The 16445-nt window shown below is 35.1% G+C and overlaps 1 protein-coding gene and 1 pseudogene across 1 annotated transcript in view; both read right to left on the minus strand.

Moving 5' to 3' along the window:
• Window positions 1–16445, minus strand: part of LOC106688527 (zinc finger autosomal protein) — a gene marked incomplete at its 3' end in the record, with an annotated part of 31843 nt that overhangs the window by 10632 nt on the left and 4766 nt on the right. Inside the window, exons 6-8 of the mRNA XM_067051750.1 lie at window positions 14084–14134; window positions 8223–8270; window positions 6328–6378 (exon numbers count right to left, since the gene is read on the minus strand). Coding sequence (XP_066907851.1) covers window positions 6328–6378; window positions 8223–8270; window positions 14084–14134 — 150 coding nt within the window. The remainder of the gene's footprint in view (window positions 1–6327; window positions 6379–8222; window positions 8271–14083; window positions 14135–16445) is intronic.
• LOC112210997 (uncharacterized) lies at window positions 32–2936 on the minus strand (annotated as a pseudogene).

Genomic DNA, 16445 nt, shown 5'->3' on the forward strand with positions numbered 1-16445 from the left:
TATATATATATATAGGAGGCGAGAGGTTTAGATTAACTGGTCTGCAATATCTAATATTTTGATAGTGCGAAGCATCTTATGATTGATGAGTTTTGGAAGAATACCATTGCTGTGATAAAGAAGAATATCTTGAGATTCAATTATTTCACTACAAGATCTACCCCTTCCATTGTTGGTGCATTATACTGTCTTTCGTGTTATTGAATAAGTATTTTATTTTTCTGATTGCCATTGTATGATCATCTGATGGCATCTGATGGGGCCTCAGGTGAAGAATGTCTTCATGGAGGAGAAGAGCCGCCCACTGTGGCTTGATGTGAATATGAGGGTTGGCCAGCCTGCTAGCAACTACTGACTAGCTAGAGAGATAATGGCATCTGACCCAGTAAATGAACACCATACTGGTATTACTTATACCTCTGTAGCCTAAATAAAACATACTTACAACAGATAAATTTATTTATAATATGTAACTGATTATTTAAAATATGTATGTAGGCCGCAACATTCTGCCCTCCTAAAATTTGTACAAAATTTTAAATGAGCATTTACGGGGGTAAAGGGAGCGAGCTTGGTGACTGGTCGCTGGTATTCTCCAGTTTGTGTCCTCACAGTTGCCACTCTCACGATGCCATCTTGTTGATGATGCGTGGCGATGATTCTTCTACTTGTGAAAGGTACTTATGATGAGGGTCATTTTTTATGTCCCAAAAACAATGTAGATAATCACCCGGTTTTGAGGGACTTGGATGTTGATACTGGCCTTTGGAAGAGTTATCAAATAAATTTGCAGTAACTTTTGCAGAAGAACATCTTGCATTTGATGAGTATTCTTGATCCTAATGATGCATTTTTGAGGATGGTGCATTCTGTTCTTCATTATCACTATCAGCAACAGTGTAGCATGAAACAAAGCCATTATGTTGTTTTACTGAGGTCATGTTGGCCTGGTGTACAGGTTGAGAACTAAAAGGAGTACAGTGTTGGGAACTTTTGGAAGGAGCTTCATCTTCACTATCAGAAATTGTTATAACAGAAACAGCAGTAGGAGTGTCATGTATAATAATAGTTAGTTGGCGACTGGAATTGTGAGTTGGAGGAACATGTTGAGATGACAATGAATGAATATGCCACTGATTGGGAATACTTTCTTTGACACGTTTTTTCACAGAGCTAAGAAGTAGCTGGTCCTTCTTATCATGAGACTGTCTTGGTAAAGTGAGATGGTGGTGTGGAACAGGAGGAGCAAGATTTTTTGCAATATTCCTTTTACCCCATGTCAAAATAGGACTCTCAACCACTCTATAATAAACCTCAGCAGTAAAAACAGGCCAATACTCAAGAATAAGAGCAGCAGGCTGAACAAGAAGTGGTCTACCCCATTCTTGAGGTGGTAGCATTGGTTGTTGGATACTGTGATCGGCAACTATTCCAAAGTTGAAATAAAGGATACAAGTTGTCAAATGTAGGTTAATAGTGATTAGCTCACTCTCTAACTAATCTCTGGACTGGGTTTGTGAGATTATTATTAAAAGTAAGAGTTGCATGTTGATGCTGAGAGGATGATCCATTAGAATAAGTATTTCTGCAGCATACCTCCATCATTTGAACACTTACTTTGACACTGTTGCAATGTACATAGTAAATCAAATGAGCTAAATTTGCAAATGGATGATTTAAAGCTTCTCCTGGAGTAATACGACGCTCAACTTGATCATAGTAAGCATTTATTTTGAAAGATCTATGAACTTCCTGCAATTTGCTTTCTCAGCAAGAAGCTCGCCTCCTTCTAGGTCTGTTGGAACATTCACTTGACCTATGTCATCCAATCAATTAAAAATATAATTTCAGGCTTCTTTTGATTTAATACCATTTTCAGCCTCATGTTCTTCAGGTGTCTTTAGCCTCCAAAATGGATAAGTGCTTTCCATATCTCTATAACAGAATTTAGTAGTTTTAGAAGCATTGCCAAGTACATGTTCTGTTGGTAAACCCTGGGTTTGTGAAATATATCTAATTTGGTCATATTCTGAAGAACGAGGGTAAAGAGGCCAGCCTAAAAAAGTAAGAGGTCAGCGGTAGCAACAACACATCCTGGGGACCACATATATATAGCTTTAAAAAAAGGTAAACCAAGTATTATTTCAGAAGCTCTGTAATATCTGCTCTGCAAATAGGTATTACAGACAGCTTTAGCTTTAAAAATATGTGAGGCACTTTATTTTAACCCTATATAGTTGTCTAACAGGATCCAAGAGCATAATGCTTTCAGGTTTAAGATAAGCATGTAAAAAGTAATCTTGTTGTGGGGCATCTGAAATAACAATAAAGAAAATATATAAAGATTGTAAGAATATAGTAAGAAGAATATTGTAGGAGGAACTTTATTCCGATGAATATTGCAACCTTTGCATAACCACTTAGGAAAAATTATCGGCTTCCTACGTTCCCCTGGTTATTAAGAATGAGTTGAAGGTGGTTGCAATTGCTAATGAGCAATGTGTTCGCCACCTAACCAGAGGAAATATATGGGTTCCTTTTTTAATTGTAGAACCTCTTTGAGTTAAGTAGCGAACAGGAGGTAGGCGGTAATTCATTGATTACTTCTTGGAGGTAAGATGCGGCCATATATCATCTCGTGGATGAAGAAGTCCATGGAGCTCATTTGGATCAAGAGAACTGCCTGGAGACCCAATAGAAGAAGGCAAGTGCTGTGAGTAATTTTGTATAAAAATAACTTGCAACGAAATGTCATTGGTTTTATTTGCATTTACCGGAGTAGACTGTTTGAATCTTGTGCTTTCAGGCTGAGGCAGGGAGGTAGGTTCAGGTTGACCACAAATTGGAGACCTCTTGGAGATGCGCCGTGATTGTGAGAGAAATGGAAGAAAATTATTTACCAACGAAACGTCACTAGCATAACTAGGATCTGACATAGCTGGGCTTTTTTATCCTGGACGAAAATATTTTCTAACAAAATGTCGTTAGATTTATCAGGATCAGATGTGGCTGGACGATCTGACCTCAGTGAATCAGGCTCTTGGGGCCCAGTAGTATCAAGAAGTCTGCCTGGAGACCCTCAAGTATGGAGCTCAAAAAAACAAGTGGAATTAAGGTGGTTTACTGGGGACCTGTATGAGGTACTCTGCAGTTTACAATCACCCTGAGAAAAGGCTCTTTCAAGGGAAGTGTGCAACTTTAGAGTTTTGAGGAAGCCCTTTAGAATTATTGGTTGGCTAAAGTGATCCTTGAACAGTATCTAAGCTAAAGCGATGATTATAGGGAATTTTCTTGTTGATAGAATAAGGACTATGAGTCTTGGTTGTCACTGGCGAAGAAGGCATGACTTGTGGTAAAGATTGAAGATAATTGATATGAGCCTTAGAGGCTGAAGAGATAACTGGACCCACAGAAGTAGGGTTAATGGATGGCAAGACCTTCATAATAATATTCCTGCACAGATTTAAAGAGGGAAAGATTTTCTTTAGTTGAAAAAAGGTATAAAACATCTGAGCAGGAGCAAAGTTCTTTAGGGGAATCATAGGCCTCACAGAAGGAAGTGAAGTATGATTTCAGTTCTAAATAAATTTTATTAAATAAAAAAAAATTTTCAGGATCTTTTGCTATACCTTGCCCTTGAATAATAAAAGTTTTAATCTGGGGTGCAAAAAAATTTAATTTCTCTTTTAAGTTTTGCAAAATGACTTTTAATATCCTCTGGCATGTCCTTCATTATTTTAGAGGTAAAAGATATGAATAAAAAAAAAAAACTGAAAGAGAATAATGCCGGAATGGAGCACCTTCCAAAATAAAATATTTTTTTTTTATGAAAAATAATTACAAAAACACAACAACAAAATTTGACAACTGGAGGACCTTAAAAACAATTAATATAAAATATGTGTTCAAAATGAACCTTTACCAGCCCAACCATGAATGGTGAAAAGAATTATATTGTCGAGTTTTTAAGTATTCTAATACAACAAAATAAAAAACATAATTATGAGAGATAGTTGACCGTGGATGATGAATGAGGAGAAGATGGTTGGGGGTGCTTTTAATTCTGGGTTTGACCGCCATTAGCGCTGTTTTTTCCATTAGACGTTTGATCTTCCAGCTAACAGGTTCGTTTTTATTTTATTTCCCCTTTCTTTATTTTACTCTTTCCCCTTATTTTCTCTACTTTTATCCATTTTCCTTACCCGCGTTACAAGTTTTGTACACTATACTTATAATTTGCCTCTTTATCATCTATTATTGTTACATATATTTTCATCCTCTCAATTATCATTTTCTTTTCATATTTTAATTTTAAATTAATAATAACTAATGTGTTCATACTTCTTTGCATTGTATAACTTTATTTTTTTAATTATTTTTTTTTTTTTTATTTCATTTCCTTAATTATGTTATTTTGCCTACTTTTTCAATTACCTATGTATACATTTTATTTCATTTATATTACATTTTATTTTATTTCCCGCTTCTCTCATCACTTCATTTTATTAATTCTATTTTGTAAAATTATTCTGTTTATACTTTCTTTTTATTTTTATTTTTTTTAATTTTTCTATACTTACTGTGGTTGTTATCTTGTTCTGTTTTTAGCCCTGAAGAAGGCTAGAAACTCTAGCCGAAACGTTGGCACATTAAAACAAGTTAATCGTACTTATTTGTGTTTTTCATTGACCGCACCCCCAACCATCTTCTCCTCATTCAAAATAAAAAACGTTTGAAAAGAAAAAAATATATACATTAAATAAAAAAGGGAACTTCTGATGAAATACAAAATTAAAATTATTTTAAAAATTAAAAGCAGAAATATATTGTTTTTGTCGTTAGCAACATAAATAAAATTGTTTATATATCACCCTGGGTGATGGGGCCCAGTGTGGAGCATTATCCTCGTGGAGAAGAGCCGCTCACTGTGGCTTGATGTGAATAAGAGGGAGGATTCTAGCAACTACTGACTAGCTAGAGAGACCATGTAATTAATCTTAGGGGACATACGTACAGAATAAAGTTATTTTTTCATTTCATTTCATAAGCTATACTTTCACACAAATTCCACTTTTCACTCACTCTAGGCATGTTGTAATTAATTACTTAAATCAAAATTGAAGTAAACAATAACATGAGGGTCTGGAAGGAAGGTTATAAACATAAAGGCTTATACAACAAGTTGCTGAGAAAATCCGTTAGGGACTCTTGTGCATTTAACGTTTAACATGACTTCAAATTGGGCTGCTCACAATCTTATAGTTATAACATTTAACATGGCAAAACATTTTACATTTAACACAACATCATGAATACCCCTAGTGTAATGTATCAACAATGGAAAAGATGGAACTTGTCGTAGTGAAGAATTTGAATATCAAGCTATTGTTCTTTATCACAGAAATGGTATTCTTCAATATTCTTCCAGAACTCATCAATCATAAGATGCATCGCATTATCAAAATACATTTTGAAAAATAGACAATGGCTACAACTTTAATATCAAATAAAAATCCAATAGCAGATGATACATAAAAAAATTCAATGCCATCAATTACTGTTCTCATTGATTGATGATCTATAAAAACAAAAAAAATTACATTATTTTATACTGCCATCTTTATCAGCTGTATGTATAAGAAAACTGAAACGGGGGAAGTTCTTTATATTTTATTGAACGAAGATAAACTATAATCTGGTAAATAAACTCATTTACATGATGCCATTATGTAAATGTTAATGATTTATTTAATTATATGCCAACTGTCTCTCCCTTATATTCTGTATTTAAAAGTTTAACCAAAAATGTACAAGGAAAAAATTGTCATTTGTCGTCTTTTGAGTCAGTAATGGAAAAAGGAATAGACAGGAGCTGAAGAAATTTGTGCAATGGAGAATGAAAATGAGGTGTATCATAACACAGCCATGTTTTTATTCATGCGGATCAACTTGGGAAACAATGGCCTTCAAGATGAGCCTAGATCTTAGTAACTCAATTCTATTAGCAAGGTTTGCGTCCACTCAAGTAGTATCTTCCTTGATAGGGTTTCAATGTTTATAATAAGAAGCCATTTAAAAATCATAATGATGGAAACATACAATCCAGATCAGATCTACATGATAGTCAACTGCTTAAGTCATATTTCTACAAACGATGGACTAATATAATTTAGAAACATCAAGTAATTTGTTAAAACCAAAAAAGTAACCTACGTCAGAACACAGGATACATATAGAGAACTTTTATCAATTTCGGCTTTTATAAAAACACACAGTTATTACAACGCAATGCCAAATATTAGACTTGTATGAAATAAATATTTTTACCTTCATCTGGGACGATAAACTCTCCCTCTTGTTTCACATGTATGCCTCCACCTGTAATCATGACAATAATATTATAAAAAATATATAATAAAGGGAATAATGAGATATTCGACAAAAAATTCAGTCACTACATATTTAGTTAATGTTATGCCATTATATATTATGCCTGAAATGAATAAAAATAGAAGTGATTTGTAAGGTGCACTAAAAAATGATTTTTTTTTTTTTTAAATAGAAAGAAAATTAAATCTTTTCAAGTCTCTTGGAGAAATGCCTTTGGCCATTTTATCAACAAAAACTCCAATCCTGAATTTCCTAAAAACTGTTCTTCAATCTACATGATTCTAACCTCACTTAACTCCAAGCGAGATGAATGTAATCCATAATGTATAATTTTCTAAAGACTATCTTCCAATCTGCGTCCTTTTAATATCTCTCTTAAAAACTCAAGCAAGATCAATGTAATCTTATATTTTTAGAAATATTAAATATTTCTTATTGGAAAAAGATAGGTTACCATATCAAGTAGATTGTACAAAGATAGTCCGAGGGTTGTCAATAAAGGTACAAATAGTAAAAAAAGGTACAAAATAGTAAAAAAAACCTATTTAATGTTAACCAAGGTGTCGCCCAGCAGGGCTCAATGAAAAGAAGATACAAACTTTGTAAAAAATGATAAAAAATTAGAATACATATATAAAGTTTTTTAATCCTCACGCTACAATAAGTGATATAATTTCTTACTATTACACCATTTCCCCCTCATAGCCCAATATAAGTTTACTTTTGCCTTGATTTTGTTGGCACCTAGTTGAATACTTCTCAGACCAAAACATGTCAAAATATGGTCCCCATGCATGTCACCCATGTTGCATAGCGGACATGTTGGTGAATATGCGTTGCCTATTCAGTGGAGGTGTTTTTGAAGCAGACATTCAAAGAAATAATACAAAAAAAATATTTAAAAAAAATATATATAAATATAGATCAATAGTAAAATAATTACTAATAAATACAGCCAGGTGTGATAATATAATTTCTTACTTTCTTTGTATATATATTCTAACTTTTTGTTACTACTTACAATGTTTGTATCTTGTTTTCATTTAGCCCAGCAAAATGGGGCGAAACGTTAGTTAATATTAAAAAGTTTATTCTATCATTTTGTTCCTTTTTGAGCCCCACCCACATTATCTTCCTATAATCTAGATATATTATGTTTCAACAAAAATAGAACATAAATTCTTACAACTAAATTATCATATCTGATGAATATAAATGTCATTTTCATCTTAAATTCCTACATCTTCACAACTAGGATTACTTTTTGATTAGTTCTCTATTGATCCCTGTAATTTCTGAATTTCTATTTTTATTCTATATTCCCTATAATTTCTATATTTTCTTCTCTTCTTACTCTTTTCTTCTTCTTCTAACCTCACTTGTCATTATCTGGTAATTATTAATAATAATTTTCAAGGAAATATATAATAAATGTTGTTTAAAAGTTTTGATTTAGGAGATCTTTATTTATAGAAGTAGAGTTCAGGCAACTATCAACAACCCAAAGATCTAGCTACTGACGAAGTTGAAAAAAACATTTACTTTTGAGCAGCTTTTCATGTCAAATACTCGACCTATGCAGCTTTAACAGCATCATTAATAAATATATTGGCAAACTATTAGCTTACATAATAGATATATAAAGGTAGTGTTTAATTTTTTTTTTATTTACAATATGCTGGAACATTTATATAAATCTCTTTATTGCATATACCAAGCACCAAATGGTGCAAATGGTCCCAGTCTAATCTTAAACATGGCTAAGATTTGATACTAATAGTCACATATATCAACTACAAACAAAAATTATGTAAGTTAAAAATCTATCTCACCGACATAGATTTCTGGAATTCCCTCTTCTTTGATATCAGCCGTGGAAACTGTAAAAATATCCAATGATTATTTCATGAGAACCATTAAATAACTTCTGATGAAATACAAAATTAAAATTATTTTAAAAATTAAAAGCAGAAATATATTGTTTTTGTAGTTAGCAACATAAATAAAATTGTATAAATATCATCCTGGGTGTTGTCCAAAAATTGTCATTTGTGGTCTTTTGAGTCAGTAATGGAAAAATGAACAAAGTAAATATACAGTAGCTGAAGAAATTTGTGCAATGGAGGATGAAAATGAGGTGAATCATAATACAGCCGTGTTTTTATTCATGCGGATCAAGTTGGGACACAATGGCCTTCAAGATGAGCCTAGATCTTAGTTACTCAATTCTATAAGCAAGGTTTGCGTCCACTCGAGGAGTAGCTTCCTTGATAGGGTTTCAAAGTTTATAATAAGAAGCCATTTAAAAATCATAATGATGGAAACATACACTGCAGATCAGATCTACATGATAGTCAACTGCTAAAGTCATATTTCTACTAATGATGGACTAATATAATTTAGAAACATCAAGTAATTTGTTAAAACCAAAAAAGTAACCTACATCAGAACACAGGATACTCGCAGTTGTCTTCCAGATTCCGGTGAAGAAACATCGTCGGTGCCTGTGCCTTCGATCTTTGGAAACAATAGTGCGTTTGTGTAACTTTTAACAGTGGTTTCCGAGTTTGTGTATGCTAAACGTAAAAAAGCAAAATTTAAAAGTACAGACATAAGAAATAATGAAACTAAACCAAAAAACTACAACAGATTTTATATTATTAAAAGAACAGAAACTGATGAAATTGGAAATGTTTTAGATTTCAGTAGGATCTTGCCTTTTTTTATTTATAAAAACTTAAATAATCTGATTGGTGAAGTCAAACAAGGTAAAAAATTAAGAGATGGAACACTCTTGGTAGAAATATTGTCTGATAAACAATCTGATAAAATCTTAAAATGTGAAAATCTTTTAAATAATTTTCAGATTAAGGTTGAACCACACGCTAGGCTAAACATGAGTAGGGGCGTTTCATTTAGTGTCCGGAGCTCAATTTTTGTTCTATCGAAGAAATTAAAGATGAATTGAAAATGCAGAACGTTGTTGATGTAAAAAGAATGACATTTTATAAAAATAACGGAAAACATGAAGTAATAATTATCTCTTAACTTTCAATATCCCAGCTCTACCCAATGAAATTAAAATAGGATATCACAATGTTAATGTTAGAATGTTTATCAGTAACCTGTATGGTATGCTGTAGGTTCGGTCATACAAAACTTAAATGTAAAAAAGAGCCAATATGTAGATATTGTGAAAAAGCCAAACAGGAAGGTACACAATGTAGTAGCCCCTTAAAATGTGTCAATTGCCCAGAACAACATGACTCTTTTTCAAAAACCTGCAAGGCTTCAAGAAAAGGAAATTAGAAGTATTCAAGATATGGACAAAATTAGTTATATGGCAGCTAAGAAAAAGTACGAATCACTACATCCACTTTCTTCTCAGATTACTTTTTCTAATAATGTGAAAAACCAAAAAAAAGTTAGTGCTTACCCCCACTCTTCTCCTTCTCCCCTTGACACCCCCCTCTCCAACTATTCCTATATATACCTCTCCCATTCCTCTCCCTTCCACACCTTCATCTTCCGAATCTCCCACACCTACTAACCCACCACCTACGGCTTGCAAACAGATAGAAGTTGTTCGTTCCACGGATCCGGACTCTTTAGCTTCGGAAAAAAGAGCCCCTAACGAACTCACCTCTCCTCACGCTTGCCCAGGTAACTCACTCAGTCAATGGACTTTGGTTAAAGATAGGAGAGCTAGAAGTAAAACTTGAAATAGATCTCCAAACCAAAAGCAGAGCGAAGAGAGAGGAGCAAAGAATAACTAGTATAGGATCTCAAGAATAGGTTCTTCTCAGCTCTAAAACATAACTAGTTATGACCCTAGTCCAAAGGAACAGTAACAATATTAAAAGCCATTTTAATGATTTGAAGATATTAATTTCTGATGAAGATCAGTTCTGTTTAAGCTTACAAGAAACACATCTAAGGTCTTCAGATCAATTTACTCTTAAAGGTTTCAAAATTTATAGAACAGATTGCAATGAAAACTATGAACGTGCATGTAGAAGAGTAGCCATTGTCGTAAAAGACTCAATCTATTCCCACCCAGTAGAAATAGACTCCCCCTTCCAAGTAATAGCAGTTACAGTTTATTTAAACATTACCTTCACAATTTGCAGTATTTATCTCCCTCCAGATAACACCATAGAAACAGAACACCTCCTTCACACCCTTAGACAGCTGACAAAGCCTGCTTTATACACCGGAGACTTTAATTCGAATTCAATACTGTGGGAATCTAAAAATACCAATCCCAGAGGTCAAATAATTGAAAATTTCCTAGATTTAACTGACCTTCTGCTACTAAATTCCGGTGAACCAACGTATTTCAGCGCTACTCACCGCACATTTTCATCTATAGATTTTTTTATGTGCAGCAGTTCACTAATCGATGCTATAGACTGGACAGTTCTACCAGAACCTTACAGTATTATGGTAGTGATCATTTCCCAATCCGTTTGAAATTGAGAAATGTCAATCACGATAACACCACTATAACTAAATGGATCATAGAAAAAGCAGATTGGTCTAAATTCACTTCGGTAGCTGGCCCGCCACAAGATCCCCCTAGTAGCCTAACTATCGATGATGGATGCCAAGCTATAACTGAAGCTATACTCACAGCTGCAATCCCGCAAAGCCTGGGCTGCCTCAAAAGACCGCCTGTTCCCTGGTTCAAGAATGATTGTAAGAAAGCTATACAAGCTATATAATGATTCGAAGAAAGGCTTTCAAGAAATTTAAAAAAAATATGATTATGGAGCATTGAGTTGAATATAAAGAACAAAAGGCTATATGTAGAAGAATTATAAATGAAAGAAAAAAGGAATCTTGGAAATCATTTATCGAGTCCATTAACTCTTCTACCCCATTCAAAGTCGTATGGGATAAAATAAGGAAAATAAAAGGAACTAGAGCAGCTTGCAGATATGTTCTAGCTAGTGAAGGGAAATTGTTCGACGATCCAGATTTAATAAGTAATATATTTGCGGGATATTATTCTAAAGTATACAATGATGCCTCTCCTATCAATGTTTTTCAGCATTTAGACTTCTCCACCACTGAAGAATAGCAAGATTACAATACCCCATTTCAATCTATAGTGATTCCTATTCTGAAAACAGGACAAGATAAACGTCATCCATCAAGTTACCGACCAATTTTCCTATCCAGTTGCCTATGTAAGATAATGGAGCGATTGGTAAATAAGAGGCTCACATGGATCATAGAAAAGTACCGTCTGGTCCAAAACTTTCAATGTGGATTTCGCAAAAGGAGGTAAACTATGGATCACCTGATTCAAATGGAAACTGAATTACAGTATGCCTTTGTTCAAGAGGAGCAAACTGTTGCTGTCTATTTTGATATGCACAAAGTCTTTGACAAAACAAATAAATTCACCATTTTTAATAAACTATATTCACTAGAACTCCGAGGAAATCTTCCTACATTTATCCAAAGTTTTTTAACACATCGCTCCTTTCAGATCCGAATTGGAAAATCGTTTTCAAGGCCATGTGAGCAAGTGAGTGGAGTGCCACAAGGGTGTGTACTAAGTACAACTTTATTCACTCTAGCCATCAATGACCTAGGATTGAACCTACCTCGTGGAATTAAAGTGATGCCCTCGTCGACGACCTCGCAATATTATACAGAGCAAGAGACATCTCTTCAATTAAAGAAAAACTTCAAGATGCTCTCGATCGCATCAACAATTGGTCCAGATCATCAGGACTACAATTCTCTGCTGAAAAACAAAATGTGTACACTTTAGTAGGAAAAGGAACACACCACAATCACCAGACCTTTACTTGGGAAATGTTCAATTGCCTTATGTTAACGTTCATAAATTCCTGGGGTTGTCCTTGACAAGGTATAGGTGCCTTTCTTGGGAACATCATATTAAATTATTGAATGAAAGATGTGTTGGAAAACTTAAAATATTAAGGGTACTAAGCGGAACGAACTGGGGAGCGGACAGGAACTCAATGCTTAAAGTGTATCAAGCTCTAATCTCATCCAAGATAGATTACGGTAGCTTTGTTTACGGCTCCACTCGTATAAATGTTTTAGCTAAGCTAGACTCTGTACACCACACAGGAATACGCCTCGCTACAGTAGCCTTTAGGACGAACCCAACCCTTAGTCTGTGTGCCGAAGCAGGTCTACCACCTCTGTTGTTCAGAAGACAAAAGCTAGCCGTTAATTACATGACGAAGTGATACCTACAAAACACGCACCCAACCTATAAATACATCTTCCAACCTAATTTTGCTGCAAAATTCCAAGAAAAAAGGAACTCCACATTGGCACTTTAACAGAGAATGGCCTCTACAATAGATAAACTGAGGCAAATCAAACTAACTGCAATAGAAAATGAAGTGCCTCCCTGGACCTATAAAAAACCAAGATTAAACCTTCATCTATCAAAATTTCAAAAGGGAAACACATTACCGGAAGATTATAAAAAACATTACCATAAAATAATCCAGTCTTTACCCGATCACTTGTTAATTTTTACAGATGGATCCAAATCAGACACATCTACGGCATCCGCTTTTGTAACCCCAAATACTACCTACAAACATAAATTGCACTAATATTATAGTATATATGCAGCAGAAATCGACGCAATTGTAATGGCACTGAGATACGTAAAGAGCTTACCACTTAATAATGTGGTGATTATTTCAGACTCACTGAGTGTCCAGAAAACCTTGAAGAGCATGTATCCAGAACACCCCGGACTTCATTGTGTTTTAGAACTCATAAAAATTTTGAACGACGATGGAAACATTATACATTTAATCTGGTCACCTAGTCATATTGGGATAAGAGGCAATGAAATGGCTGATAGGGCAGCAAAAAAGGCGCTCAACCTTCCGAGACCAGGTAAAGCTTTCTTGACAGCATCGGAGCTCGCACAGCCACTAAGAGAGGCCAAATTACAGGAGTGGCAGGCACTGTGGGACAGCAGCCCGCCAAATAAATTGAAGGCAATTATGAAAAATGTCAAGGCATGGAGCAGTTCCAGTCACGGCAACCGCAGAGAGGAGGTTGTATTGACACGCCTAAGACTAGGACACACAAGGCTCACACACCTTCACTTAATTACAAAGGAGGATCCACCCAGATGCCAGAAATATAATCAAAGAATGACAATAAATCATATCTTCGAAGAGTGTGTTTTCTACGCGAGAAGAATAAATGAACTGGGTATACCTTCAAATATATCAGAGGCCTTGGGAAATGGAGGAACATATTTAAATAAGACTATGTCTTTTCTGAAAATACAAGGACTATTTGTAAATATATAGTGTATATATATATGAATGAATGCTTATGTTTATATGTGTATATATATATGCTTTTTTGTATATTATATATTTTTTGTATACTTTATATATTATATGTTTGGTTTTTTATACGTTATGTATTTTTATCTATCTATTTTATACATATATATGTATTTTTGTTTTCATTTATATAATTGAACACTGAGTGTGTATATGAGTGGGGTGTTGGCATTGATGACCGGTGGGTTTTACGCCTTAATTTCTGAATAAACAAACAAACACAGGATACATATAGAGAACTTTTATCAATTTCAGCTTTTATGAAAACACACAGTTATTACAACGCAATGCCAAATATTAGACTTGTATGAAATAAATATTTTTACCATCATCTGGGACGATAAACTCTCCCTCTTGTTTCACATGTATGCCTCCACCTGTAATCATGAGAATAATATTATAAAAAAATATAATAGAGGGAATAATGAGATATTCAACAAAAAATTCAGTCACTACATATTTAGTTAATGTTATGCCATTATACCAAGTTTATTCTATCATTTTGTTCCTTTGTAAACCGCCACCCTGGGTTTATGATAAAGAAAAGTATCTGACACACGATGATAGGATATAACTGCGTCAATGACAGGATCTACGGAATCAGACTGAAGGGTAGATTCTGCAATATATCATTGATAAGCACACATGCCCCGTGTGAAGATGCAGAGGAAGTAGACAAGGAAGCATTCTATAAAGGAATACTCGCAGGACATATGATGCATATACCGAAAAAAGAAGAAATGCCAAAAGAATAATGTGAGATAAGAAAAGAGCACATGAGTCAAGAAGACTCGATGAGATGCAAGAGCATTTTCAGGCACATGAAAGCCGAAAGTTCTATAAGGGTGCTAAATGACAAAAACAGGGCTTTACTCAACAGACTGAAATGTGCCTGGACCAATGTGGAAACCTTATCACCGGGCCTGAACAAATCAAGGATAGGTGGCTCCATTACTTTAAGGAGATTCTAAACCCCGAGACAAGCAATATATACTTCCACCAGGTTTACCAATCTAATAATGAAGAGGATATTGATGAGGAGGTACCACCGGACAGGGAAGAAATTATGGACATAATTTGGTCCCTGAAAAATAATAAGTCTCCAGGGGCCGATGAAATCCCTTCAGAACTAATTAAATACGTAGCGGAAGACACTTGGGAACAGATTTACAAGGTGATATGGGATATATGCATGAAAGAAAAAATGCCAGCTGACTGGGGAGAAGCTATTATAGTCCCTATACGTAAGATAGGGAATAAACTAAAATGTGAAAATTACAGAGATATAGCCCTTCTGTCAACAGTTTACAAGATTTTGTCGGTAGCAATTCGTAGGAGGATGATGGAAAAGAGCAAACAACTGTTGGGCGAGTACCAGAGCGGTTTCCACCCAGGACGGTCAACAACAGACCACCTGTTCTCGATCAGACAAATGCTCTAGAAAACGTATGAGTACAATGTTGACTTACACCACCTCTTTATTGACTTCCAACAGGCTTATGATAGTGTAGACAGAGGGAAATTATTAAAGGCATTGCAGTCACAGGGAATACCTAGCAAGTTAATAAGATTAACAAAGATGACCCTGGAAAGGACTAGTTGCAAGGTGAAAACTCGAGTGGGCATCTCTAATAGCTTTAGGGTTAACAGTGGCTTAAGACAAGGAGACCCATTATCACCAGTACTGTTCAACCTCACCCTAGAAGTTGCCATTAAAAAAATAAGGACAAACCCAGGTGGCACCATTTACAATAGGCTTACACAACATATGGCTTATGCGGATGATGTAGTCATCACAGGGAGAACCAAAACAGCACTGGATGGTGCTGTAGAAGAATTCAAGAGAGCAGCACAGGATTTAGGACTCATGATAAATAGTGAAAAGACGAAATATATAAAAACCTCTAGACAGACCGGGGAGAGAAGAGATATTGTGGATGTGGGGGGAAACATGTTTCACAGCTGCAGTACTTTCAAGTACCTGGGAGGAGTTGTGACGGAGAACAATAATTTAGAAGTAGAAATTAACGGCAGAATGGTAGCAGGAACCAGATGTTTCTATGCCCTGCAAAAAGCTCTCCGATACAAAAGTCTTTCCAGGAAAGCAAAGCTTTTGTTGTACAAAACAATAATTAGACCAGTGGTAATGTATGGCAGTGAGACATGGACTCTAACCAAGGAAAATAGAAGAGGTTTGGGAGAGAAGAGTCCTAAGAAAGATCTTTGGAGCCGTTAAAGAGGAGCACAGGTGGAGAATCAGAAGCAATGACGAACTAAAGGAATTGTATGGAGAGCCTGATATCCTCTGTGCTATTAAGAAGAGCAGGCTAAGATGGTAGGGACATGTGGAAAGAATGGAGCCCTTTAGGCTACCTAAAAGGATGCTAAATGGTGCACCAGGAGGAAAAAGGAAAAGGGGCAGACCCAGACATCGGTGGCTGGATGATTTGGAAGATGATTTGAGAGGAATGGGAGTTGAAAATTGGAGGAGTCTCGCTGGAGACCGCGAGGCATGGGAAAGAATGCTGGCTGAGGCTGAGACCTGAGGTCCTACAGGGACTGTAGTGCCCAACAGTGAGTGAGTGAGTAGACCGCTACCCACATTATCTTCCTATAATCTAGATATATTATGTTTCTACAAAAATAGAACATAAATTCTAACAACTAAATTGCTACCCACATTATCTT

Source organism: Halyomorpha halys, unplaced genomic scaffold (assembly GCF_000696795.3).
Source record: "Halyomorpha halys isolate HHAL.00 unplaced genomic scaffold, Hhal_1.1 Scaffold1147.1, whole genome shotgun sequence".
NCBI lineage: Eukaryota > Metazoa > Arthropoda > Insecta > Hemiptera > Pentatomidae > Halyomorpha > Halyomorpha halys.